Below are 12,786 nucleotides of genomic sequence, written 5' to 3'. Positions count from 1 at the left end.
AAGCTTCTGTGACGACACAGAAGAAAAGAAGCCGAGCTGTATATATATGAACATGTGCCTAGCTTGCACAGTCCATTCAAAGACAGACAATATCTACCACCAACATGTCATTGCAGAATTTTTCAAAGTAAAATGGATTACTTAATTGCAAATTACATTTGAGACTGCACATACTCTGTGCAGCTATTATGCTAAAAAACTTTACAGCATGGATATCCTAGGTAAATATTGCCAAACAATATTCAGCCTGCTTTAATCAAATAAAAAGCCACGAATTTATGAAAAGTTATTATGCATGTGGATAGAATCCACTAAATCCACTAAATGTGGAAAATATACAACAAATGAATACTGCAACTGTTCTCTAATAAAGTCAAAAAATCAGACTACTATACACAAAAAAGTCCACAGATAAAAATGTGAAGAAGAAAACGATTAAGATGAAAGAACTGATGATCTAACCTGCTTGGAAGTAGAGATATAATCAAGAATAGAATTGATGGATTTTTCAGAGTAATTCCTTGTAACTGCACTCCGTATGTAGGTCAATAGCTGTTTATATCTGTTCATCATTTCAGGAAAGTTAGTCTATTAAGAAAAAAAAGATCATTTTATGAATTTTTGTTTTAATGACTAAAAACTGAACTACATCTTGCAAATACACATACAAAAAACAAAGCATAATAGAAAGACTATTGTGGTTGCTATAAGGAACTTTTACATCACTGCTTTATTGATAAGCAGGAGAATCAGGAGTAACTTCACAAAGCCTCCACAGAACAGGCGTTTAAAATGTTTCTCTCATTTAACAAAATAGAGACACTTATACAACTGTTAGCAATGGTTGCATATGTAACAGGAAAATATTTTTCACTGATTTGTTCTGGTGAACAGTGTTACACATACATACGTGTTAGCAGTCTGCAATTCAAACTGAAATCTGAACGTTAATACCATAACAACAAATGCCCACTTTACAAAAGAAGCTCAAAAAAAAAAAAACCTAGTCCCAAAATTTGATATAAACAATCCAATAAAACAGTATTTTAAAGAGTAGTTCTTAAAATCAAAGTTTTCTAAAGAAGTCACTTTTTTCTCTGTTTGATTAAGGATGGTACTTTACTTTATTTTACAAGCTTTCCTTTCACACATACAATCTAGCAACAGCTAGGGTATGATACCTCAGCAAGGACTGAGTCTCAGACTTTCAGAGAAGCTCAGCTGACTACAGCAGCTATTTGCTTACATTTTACCTTTCATTTGCAACCACAACATAATCTCCCTACCATATTCGTAGTAGCCACAAAAGGCTGCAAAAAACAAGTCCTGGCAGATTTTGCTGCCATAGCCATAAGTTAGAATAATAATTTAAGAACTATGGATCAAATCCATATGTATGCCATTTACTCTCAAATAATAGCTGTAACTCTTACCAATTTAAAGTTTATTTTAATCATCTGTTTCAGAGCTTTGAATCCCCACTCTCCTTTTTCACCTTCAAGCTCTAAAACCTGAAATAGAAGATTTTTTAAAATAACGTTTACAAAAACTTTTTTCAATTTGTAAATTGATTTGTACCCCTTTTAAAACATACACATCCTGCACATGCCTTTTTCCCCTGCTTTCTTCCTTACAATAATGTTCTACTTTGCGCTGTTCTCCAATTCTACTCTTTCACAATATTGTTGAAAAAGACAGGGATATGCATCTTATTAGTTTTCACATCTAGCTTGATGAAGGAAGGGTGATTATAAACTGATAAAGATATTTATGGATTTTTTTTATTGTCTAACATCAAATACTACAATCTAATGCCACTCCATGAACACAAACACACAAGGAGTTAAAAAAAAAAACCAAAAAACAACCTAAATTATTAAAAAATTTACACTTCTGTATTACTATCATTTCTTCTCATATCAGAAGGACTTCCAGGCTGCAATCTTTAATGTAACATATTTAAGAATATGTTTTGTAAGCAAAAATTGTAGAAAGTTTTTTTTAAGTCACGTATATATACTTTTACATACAATAAATAAGTCAAAAGATGCAAAAATCTACTTTTTCCTTAAAAAGTAACAGCTAATATATTGCTTTCTGATGGCAGTGTGCAAACATAAAACATTTAAAACTGACGTGAAGGAAAGAAACTCTCTCTAGATGTGTCACTTACTATTTATGCATTTAAAGCTTTGGATCAGATTGTGAACAAAATATAATGCATTATGTAAGACACTGGAGAAAAAGCCATCTAATTTTAAAAAAGCAATAGATTTAGTTTCTATAGTTGACACGTGAAAATATTCTTAGGATTCTTTAATTAAATGAGTAAGTTTTTAAGATTAAAAAGGTCAGTTTTACTATAAAATAGGACCACTCTATGGTCCTGTTTATGCTCCCTAAGTGTGACTGAAAAGGCAGTTGGTCAGGAATCTAAGTAGCCCAATGATAAACTTAGCATGTTAATAAGTTAAGCTATGAATGTTATAAATATTTTCTTGCCTTTCGAGCTATTTTCTAGAACTCTAATGTGGATTAAATATAATTGCAGCAGTAGAGAACCAAAAAAAAAAAAAGATAGAATAGAATAAAAAGACTGAAAACCTTCTGAAAACTGCTTAGTGCCGCTTTGGGATCATCTTCCTTCAAAGCTTTAGAATTGTAGTATTGATTTTCCAGATCCACGTTTGGTTCAGAATTACTGTCCTCAGAATATTCCTACATTTTGGGAAAAAAGAAGAAAAACAAATACATATCAGAGAAAAAAAAAAAGAAAGGTTCAGAACACCTCTAATATTTCACTGAAAATGGATAGAATGTAATAATACATATTGTTCAAACTGACACAAAATACCGGCATAATAACATAAAATCCTCAGTTTCAAAGCATGTAACATGTACGGACTCACAGGATGATTTTATCTCTCCCCCATTATCAGGGCAACCTCACTGGCTACCAACATTTGCCTGTGAACATATTTCTTGCTGGACTAATGCACTCTAGTCATGATGCTCTCATAGCTTCACTGACTTTGTTTTTATGATAAGTACAGACTGCATTATTATTATTTAGCCAATTTTGGTGTTTAAGGACAGATGCCTAACCGCATATGTCGTTTTTGTACAGGAGAGCAAACATGCTGGCCACTAGTCTTCTAAAAGGCACTATATTAAGTGACCTTTACCATCCACAAAAAAGACCCTGAGTGAGTTGCCATACAAGTAATGATTCAGCAATGGATGGTATAACATGTTTCCATGAATCTCTAATCTCCCTTTTTATACCATAAAGATTCATACTTGTCTATAGAAATATAATAATAAAAAGAATAACGATGATAATACCAGCTGCCTCTTTGCTGAGAAGCAGGAAATGACTGGGAAAATGCTAATGTTACTGCAAGGGTAGGGGGGTGGAGTGTGGGCACGAAATAATTTAATCAAACAATTACCCGTCATGTACACTAGCACCAAACAAATTGCAAAATTTACTTCTACCAATTATTAAATTATTCTTTTAAAGTAGCCTGGGGCTTTTTCTGATGAAAATAAACTAGGCATTTGATCTTTTGCCATTGGACAATACTGCAGTGTCTCAATTACAAAACACTAACAAAGTCAAAACCCAAATAATAAACAAATTTATTTGACGTTTACAAGAATCACACAAATATTTCACATCTCTGCATTTTTAAGCCAACTTCTCTCAACAGTGTGCTTAACTATTAGGAAATGAATTTAATAGTTTAACAGATTTTGTTTAAACCTCAAAGTTAGTGTAATCAGAGTAACTTTCCCTTGTAACAATAAGAACAATACAGTTAGGTGCCTTTCTTTAAGTTGACATTTTCTCTTTTACTGTACTTCCTCCTCTGCACTATAAATATTTATTCTTCTGTTCATTCCTGTGTTGCTACTGTTAATCGAGTCCTTCAAAACCATGGGAAGGAAAGAAAAACAGATTAGGCATAAGAAGTTTTGAAATTAGCTCTCTCTTCCCTATGATACAAGTAAATCTTTCAAAGTTTAATTTTTCTGAAGTTCTAAATAGGAAGAATTAATTACGGCCACTTATAGCTGACTCAAATGATCCTTGAGACATTTATCTTTCAATTTGTCATGTGTAGATGATTTGCTCAAGTATGCATTTATTTATACTTACTCCAAGTATACTGTTTAGTAAGAAATCAATGGACTTAAAAGCCTAGTGGATTCCACAAATCTGTTTTCTGAATTCCCAAAGAACTATAGAACCTAATACTGAAAAACTTTAAAACAAACAGGAAGCAAATACCTTATCGTGTTATTTCACTGGTAAGACTTTCATCTTGGCTAGCTTATACCTGTAAATTCTTTACTCCATTGATCCACCAGAGATAAAGCAACTACAAGAGTATTTACAAGATGCCAATAGCTGTAGCATGTCAGGCACCTCATGAAGATATACTCTGAAAAAGCTTAAACAACACAGCATTTAAGATACCTGTAATCAGTGGATGCCTCATTTATACTAGACCTGAACAATGAGGGAATTTTTTTGGCTGAAGTATCTATTTGTAAAGGATAAAAGCATGGCAATCTAAATTAATTCCTTTTTGGCAGCAATGTGCTCTGTTAGCTTAAAACCAAAAACGTCTAATTTTTCATCTCAGTTCTGGCAATGATTCTGGATGTGGAAATACGCAGTATGCCTTTTTCAGATCATTTTTCTCAATGCTACTTAAATATCCCATACCTGAATATTATTATGAAAATAGCTTTATAACAAAGAATAAACGTTAAGGCTAGACAGCAATTTTTTCCTAATAGAATCACTTCGAAACGCAGGAAAGGAAGTGTTTTATGTTGCTACAGCTATATTTTACCTTCATTTGATGCCTACTTGCCTCACATCAATCTTAGGATGTTGATACTGACTCAAAGCTCTAAAGCAGATGGGGCTTTCCTATTTCAGGAATCCTGCTCCTCTCCATGGCATACAGACCTAAACATAGCTAATGGAGACACCTAAGTTGAATTCCTTGCCATTTAAGAGAGATAATTCACGTTGAAAGCAATGCTTGCTCCAGAACAGGGTTTACTTCCTTTTTGGAATACTTTATTAGCACGATGCATCCATTTATGAAGGCTGCCCTAGGGAGAATATGGCATAATGAGTTAAGATATATGCCTAAACAGGTGAGTTTTTATATATTTCGGAAGGGTTAGGTTTTATGGGTAGCAAGCTGATGAACAAATCACCATTGCAACTTCAGTTTGGGGCACCTACAATGCTATTCAGGCACCCCATACTTTTTTTTTTTTTTTTTTTTTAAGAAATTGCAATAATATCTGGGGGAAGAAAACCAAAAAGATTGAGGGAGATTTTTTTTTTTCCTTCATCCAAAAATATGTAATTGAATGAAAAACAGTGTTACTTTTAGAAGTTAACTGGATATAATGACAACATGAATTAACCTTACCGTACCCTTGCAGAGGACTCAGATGTAACACATCTGATGGATCTCAGCACTAAACATCAAGTAAGATTGGAAAGCTCAGACCCGTGTTGAAAGCATAAGACCACTTTACGTCTTGTAGGTAATATAAGACCAAGCAATAAAATATCTTTATTGTAGTCAAATCCAACATCCAATGAGATTAACAAGCCACATTATTATTATCAGACCTGGAAATACTGCTTACAGACCAGGATCTCACACTGTTAGGTGCTTTTCAAACCAAGTCTCTGCCTCAAGGAGCTTACAATCCAGATACTACAATGGATTGTAGTAAAAACACCACATAAGTACGCAAACTACTTTAAGGGGCTTACTTTAAAAGATGAATTTAGACTTAATGGCTGTAAAAAAAAACTTAAAACCATGAACTAAGTATGATGCAGTGAATCTGTAAACAATCTAAAATAAAAGATCAGTCATTTAGATGCTGCATTTCAATTTAAATACCAGCATTAATTATGCCAAGCGCTGATCAATTCAGAAGGACCAGCATTCTACTCTCTCTTTTCTTGATGCATGTGATAAATGGAAAGAACGTAAGAATATTCAGCTTTTGTCAAAAGCAAAAGGAAAGAAGAGGGAAAGGAAGAGTGTGACACTGTCTCCTCAAATTTCAAGTTAAGAAAAAGATGCATTCCCTTTCCAGTATTGAAAATAGCAAAGTTCTTTTAATACCAAATTCAGATACCAGACACCTAAACTTCTCTAAACACCTAAGCAATTTTAATAAAAGCTAAATTAGTACCACAGATTCAATGTAATTTACTCATCTTTATTAAATTACATACTGAGTTTTCACAAAGTTTACTTTGTCTAGTAAACAGCTTTAAAACATTAAGCCTCAGCTTTTACAACGAGCGCATACAGAAGATAATTCATCTCATCCAACTTTAATCATGAAATTTAGAGCATGGAGCCATCCGTTCACATTTCTCCAGTAGCAAAGGCAGTTTAAGAGCACCCAGCCCTCCCTCACCCTCTTTGTTTGTTGCTGGTCCTCTCATCCCCTTCACCCTTAGCTGCAGGGATTGAACAGCTTAGGCTGTGTGGGTTCTGGCGATGCCTGATCCTGGTGCAGTTGAGAGAACTGGCCAACAGTTACACAGATGCAGTCCATAGCCTGGTGAGATATGCCAGTGGAGCAGATGACCAGGGAGGGTGAGAAAGCTAGCTGTGGTATCAGAAAACCACAACAGGAGCCTTAGTCAATGTGGTCTCAAGAGACTACCTAGAGCGGGTGAAGCATGGCACCTCTCCTCACAGACAGAATAGCATATATGAACTTGGACACTGTAACACTATTAGTGACATTTAACAGTAAATTTGTGGCATTATAGGAGAAGGATGGCACACTAACTTGACAAACGTAAAAAACCAAAGAAATCAATATTTTGTAAAAACTACAGTTGACTACTTACTAATTCTCATGTTTCCTCTTGTGCCTAAAGCCCTTCCCTAATCTCTTCATCAAATGTACACTGAGACTCTGAAATTCTGCTTTTCTGTATATTTTTCAGCTACCTGTATAGGAGCTAAATTCCTACTCTGTAAACCTTTTTCAGTAACAAGTGAAAGAGCATAACTTTCAAGACCAAATTTCGGCCAATGGGCTATCTCAAACCACTGCAATTGTTTCTGTGTTCAGCTGTTCCTTACAATAAGTCTGGTAAAAATTTGGTTTTACTCAGCTAACTGTGCTTCATAACTATGGCATTTAGGAAGTCTGCTAACTCTAGGATTTTGAGTAGGGACCTGACATTTTGCAAAAGCATCAGTGATATGAGCTTTTTAAACACAAAAATACCCACATGAGGCCAAGTGAAAAAACCCTGAATATCACTGCTCAATACATTAGTCTGTTAGCTTGCCAGCTAAATTTCTTGAGCATTTCATCTACAATGAACATGCACTATTTCCACATGGCTCATATGTGTTGGCACAAAGAGTGACCAACCAATCACCATCCTAGTGCTAAGTACAACTTTCTTTGCCTCTGCTCTTCTTGGACCACTGGTCCCCTAGGCTCCAGGACATAAAGCACAGAAAAGTTTCTATGTGCTTCTGCCACTGGTATCCAGGCGCATGAATATAAAGAGAGCAGCTGGACTAGAATGCAAAAAAGTAAGGAGAAAAAGAACCGAGACAGTCTGAGAGGGTAAGATTAGGAGCGTGATTTGTGTAAGAAATCTGCAAGCGCAAGCACTCAATCCACACTCCAGGTCTCTGTGCTCTTCTGCTCTTACTCACTAACTCTGCAAGTCATCTCCTTGTAGTGCCTGCTGGCTCTCACACGGGCTTGTAACAGTCAGTTACTGACACCAGGAATAAGCAGTCTGTGAGCAGCTTCAGGAGTCTAGTTCTGCCAGTGATTTGCAATGGGGTCAGTACAGTTCCATGGAAAGACAGTGCTCGGCCTTTGTTTAGTTTTATTTTTTTAAAGGCAGAAGTTGGAAGATGTATAGAAATGAAACTGGAGACTGCAGAAAGAAAAAGATGGTATTATGACGTGCAAAGAGTGTCCAATAGAAGTACCTTTTCTTCCCAACACTATCATACAGTTCTGTAATGCTGGGCAAATCACATAACTTTGTTTCCTTCTTTTCTAAGAATCCAGTTTAGGATAACTGGGATTCAATTTACTCCGGTTTAACACTCAATTGCATACCAAATCCAGGCAAGCTTTGTTCTGGATAAAGGGCTAAAATACTCTGGAAAAAAACACACACACGCACGCACCCCCCCCCGCCTCAAAAGAGAACTTATACCAAACTTGTCAATGGTCAGATGGAAAGAATTTATAGACTAACCACAAATCATTCTCATACTTACTGCCTCAATACTTGCTTTTGAGATATTATGGTAATGAGCAAAATAAGCCCAAAAATATACTAATTCTGTGTTTACAGGTGAGTCTGAAGAGAATTTATAAAATACCAGGACACATACTGAACCTATTAAGCGGGAATTAACTCAGAGCAGTCTATCCCATATCCTCTGTGAAGCACATTTTTGCTCAATTAAAGAAAAATCATATACTAATGCAATTAAATATAACAAAGAAACACAAGAGGGTAAACTGATCTGCTTGATTTGGTATTTCCTAAGTTCTGAATGCTTGTTTTTGCAGCCTCATCACTCTCATGTATGCAATATATACATATTTTTAAATGATGGCAATGCTGAAATGTAAAGATTGGGAAGAGGTGACAATATCTCCACGAAATTTCAACCATGTCTATCAAAAATGCATACCAGCATAAAGTAGGAAAATTTCACTGACTACTGATGAGATTAGTCATCAGGTTTGGGAGCATACAGGAATTCCTTTTGAAATGAAGTATATTTCTTATGGTTGGAAAGAAAGAGGGAACCAATTCATATTTACTGAGCTGTCTTTCTGATAGCCTTAAACAAAATGTTTGACTGCATACTTCCAAATACTGACACAGTCTGAAAAGGGAAACCCCTAGTAATTTGAAGGCACTTCCCCCATATTTAAACCACGTCCTTGATCCTGATGGGCTTGTGGCCATCGCACTGGGGTGAAAACAGCTGGCCATTCGTTGGATTTGTACACAGCTCTTCTACTAAAGTCACTGAAACAATGCACCTACGTAACACAAATATTTGTTGCGGTATAGTCAAATTGCTCAGCAAGCAGATTTGGCTATCCTTCCACCAGATTAATTTTTAAATTGAATGTCAGAGTACAGAAAGATGTCTCATTAAGAACACTGCAGACAATTTTTAAATATATTTAAAACAAAACTAAAAGCAAGAAGATATGTTACAACAACTGTCAACGTGCTGTCATTGTGCCTGGAAGAATCACCTCCTGGAGAAAGGAGGAGTTTAGTCTCAAAGTCAATTCTAAACATAATTTTCTGTCTGAGATTGCGAACAAAGATGGTAGTTATGATGGTCCTTCCCTCTTCCTCCCTCTCCACCCCCAAGCTGAAACTAATGAAGAAACCCTGCACTGAAATCATATGATGCATCTAACAGCACCAACCCAGAAATTAAAATTGAGTGTTTTTCATAATGACTAGTAAACATGACTCTGTTTATCGAAGCATAAAGTGGAATAAGCCATGTTATAATCCAAGCTGTCACTGCACATTATTAGCCAATTCAGAATTTAAGTCCATCCACCCATAAATTAAATTCATTGCCGATATAAAGACCTCCAACAGATAAAGCTAACTTCTGTATGAGTGGCCGAGGTCATTTACATGCAAAACCCTTGACTCCCAGTCCCCGTGAGAAAGTAAATAGCAACAGTAAATTATGATCTGTAAAATGGGTAGTTATCAGTTGTTTAACATCGTGTAATAATTACTCTGATTACACAAAAAAAAAAAAAAAAGAGACCATGAAGCTGAGAAAGAGAGGGGACTTCAGACTTTCAGTTCAAATTTCAGTTCAAGTGCAAAACATTTGCAAATGTAAAGAAATATAACTGACCGGTTGGTTCTACATAATCAGCAGGTCAAGAGCACACTTAAAGAGGAACAGACTTAACTCCTTCCAATAAAACTTAATGAAATGAAAACTTTTTAGGAGTCTTGTTTTTACTACTATTTTTCATGTTACTAATTACTCTGGGACACGTGAATCGAGGCTCACTATGCTGTGCTCCTCTGACAAAAGGGGTCATCTATTTCTTCTTTCATTGACTGTTTCTGTAATTTTTATCTCCCCTCCTACTCCTTCCAAAACATTCATTCACCAACACTGAGGTGTGCAATTTTGTACTTGTCTGACTATTTTGTCCTGAACTCGGTCTTTTGTTTCAAACCTTTTGAAAGAAGCCTTTCAACTGAACTTGAAAACCATGCATCCTCTTATAGTCTCCTCTTAATTTAGTTAGATTTATATCAACATAAAAAGAAGAAATCAGGCCCTATCTTAAGGGAAGGTTTAACTATTTTCCAATACAGTTTTGTGGAACACTGTGATTACAGTCCCAAGCACATTTGAAAACAACATCTAGTCATGGTTTGCCAGTTCAGGAATGCTGAAACTAGTTTAGCTGGAATATATTTATTCTTAAATCCTGTTTTTATTCATCTGGTATAAATCCAAATGAGATCGAAAAGTCTGTTTTATTTAAAGATACAGCCTAAGCATTCTTTGACGTTTTACATGGGAATTACATACTGAAAACAAGAAATGAACACGTTCCTAATTATTATGAGCGATATCTTTAAATTTTGGAAAGGTTTGAGCTAGCAGTAATTAATGATGATGAAAATGTTCCCTGAAAAGAAACTACTGTCAGCAGCTGAAATTTGCCATAAGCAAGAAGTTTCAGGAAGGTTTTTACTATGATAAAGAAAGTACGTAACACAAAAATTAAAAAAAGCATAAGACTGGTAGTTAATACTTGGTGAAAACTCCTTGAGAGCTTGGAGCTGCACTGACTTATTCAAGCTTATACATGGACAGTTGGATTTAAATACTGAAAAACGTCATTCCAATGGTTTCTCTAAACTTCCAGTTCTCATCCCGTGTGCATTCTGCTGTGTTTAGTATTCGTTGGAGCGTATCGCATGGAAAATCAAACAGAGTATTTTAAATTAGGATACAGGTTTCAGCATTAATAAAAAACAAATGGAAAGTTACATTGGAACAATCGGGATCAATAAAATATTTTTAATGGTCTTAACATAGTTCATTCAGGAAATTTGTTTTAGTCTAAAAGATTGTGAATTCATTCACAGAGGAAAGTGGAAGGCTAATGGTACCTGGAATACTGACACACATTGCTCATGAGGCTAAGATGACAACATATGTCAAGACAAGCACACTTACATCACTTTAAAAAGTTAAAGCCCAAACTAGACACTTTTACTATGTAGCCAGTGCCATCCAGGCATACCAAGCAGCTCATAATAAGAACTCCCTAGAAACTATTTCAAGTTTGGCAAGTCTTCTAAGTTAATTCTTCAGTAGTAAGGATTATCAAAACATTTACTACAAAGCAAATCTTCCAGAAGAAAAGCGTGTGGGGTTTGTTTAGTGAAATTGAAGTATTAGAAACACAGGTTTAGTTGAAATAAATGAAATACAGAATATCAAGCCTCCACCATACAAAGCTCTTCTAAAAAATCTCAGTTCTAAAAACCTATGCAAAATTCAGAAAAGCAAAAAAGAAAAATAAAATCTCAAGCCACCATATAAAATAACGGTAATAGAATCGTAACTAATTAGACAGCACAGCAAACACCTTTAGGTTCAACTACGACAGCTATTTAGTTTACTAACCTTCTCCTAAGATGTTTTTATTCATTGCAAGAAATTTGCTTTTAACAATTTAAAAGAAATGCATTGCATCAAAACAATTACATTATAGTCCCAATTTTTCCTGGATAAATTAGTCTGTTGCTAACTGCGAACAGCTTTTTTTTTAAACTATCAAAGCTTTGAACAAAAGCTTATGACAAAATATAACCAGATATAACATAACCTCCCTAAAGCCTTCAGTTAAAAAACAACATAAAAATAATAAGTCTAGGTACCAGAAAAGTTAAGAGTAAGTACATCCTTGGCATGTTGCATGAGAAACAGACTGTGTGGCCTTTTTTCTTCACTCCTTTCTCTTCCCCCCAACTTTTTCTTCAGTTTAACACCAGGACATGACTGACATCCACCCCTAAACGCCTCCTCACGGCCAGGGAGGGGGAGGAGGGCAGCCAACTTCATCCCTTTACTTGGTGCCAGCCACTTGCCAGACCAAGACGGCCGCGGGCCGCCCCCTCAGCCCGACCCCCGCGCACAGCAACCGGCGGCCCCGGCTCGCCGGGCCCCAGGCGGCGAGCCGGGGCCTAGCTAACTCCCCGGGGCTGAAGTTGGCCTGTTTTTTGCGGGGAAGAGGAGGCAGGAGCAGCGGGGCCCGCTGCGAAAGGAGCCCTCGCCCCTGGCGACCGCCGCCACCCCCTGGTGCCCCAGCGCCCGCGAGGGAAACTCATCCTGTCAGCGCTGCCTCGCGGGGCAGCGCCCGGCGGGCCGCGGCGGCAGCCCCTCCTGCCCGGCCCGGCCCGGCCGCGGCGCCCCTGCACCAGCCCTACCAGGTCGTAGTCCTCTTCATCATCGCACATGAAATCATCCTCCATGTCAGACATCTTGGCCGGAGGACGGGCGGGGGGAGGGGGAGGCGGCCGAGCGGGAGGCGGAGCCGGAGCCTCCCCTTCTCCCACAAGCCCGCGCGGCGCCTGCCCAATGTGGCTCGGCTCAGCCCGGAACCGCGGTGCGGTGCTGCCCTGCTGCCCCGCTTCCCTTCCCT

The 12,786-nt window shown here is 37.1% G+C and overlaps 1 protein-coding gene across 2 annotated transcripts in view; it reads right to left on the bottom strand.

Annotated features, from left to right (window-relative positions):
- COPS2 (COP9 signalosome subunit 2) overlaps positions 1 to 12,786 on the bottom strand; it is a 23,323-nt gene extending 10,537 nt beyond the window's left edge. The window contains exons 1-4 of one of the 2 annotated variants that reach the window (XM_068958689.1): positions 12,572 to 12,786; positions 2,605 to 2,718; positions 1,434 to 1,511; positions 463 to 588 (exon numbers count right to left, since the gene is read on the bottom strand). In XM_068958689.1, the coding sequence (XP_068814790.1) occupies positions 463 to 588; positions 1,434 to 1,511; positions 2,605 to 2,718; positions 12,572 to 12,625 (372 nt within the window). In that variant the 5' untranslated portion in view covers positions 12,626 to 12,786. The remainder of the gene's footprint in view (positions 1 to 462; positions 589 to 1,433; positions 1,512 to 2,604; positions 2,719 to 12,571) is intronic. The other variant, XM_068958688.1, reaches the window with a different exon arrangement.

The sequence above is a fragment of the Struthio camelus genome, chromosome 12 (assembly GCF_040807025.1).
Source record: "Struthio camelus isolate bStrCam1 chromosome 12, bStrCam1.hap1, whole genome shotgun sequence".
Lineage (NCBI taxonomy): Eukaryota > Metazoa > Chordata > Aves > Struthioniformes > Struthionidae > Struthio > Struthio camelus.
This window is presented reverse-complemented; position numbering and strand designations above follow the sequence as displayed.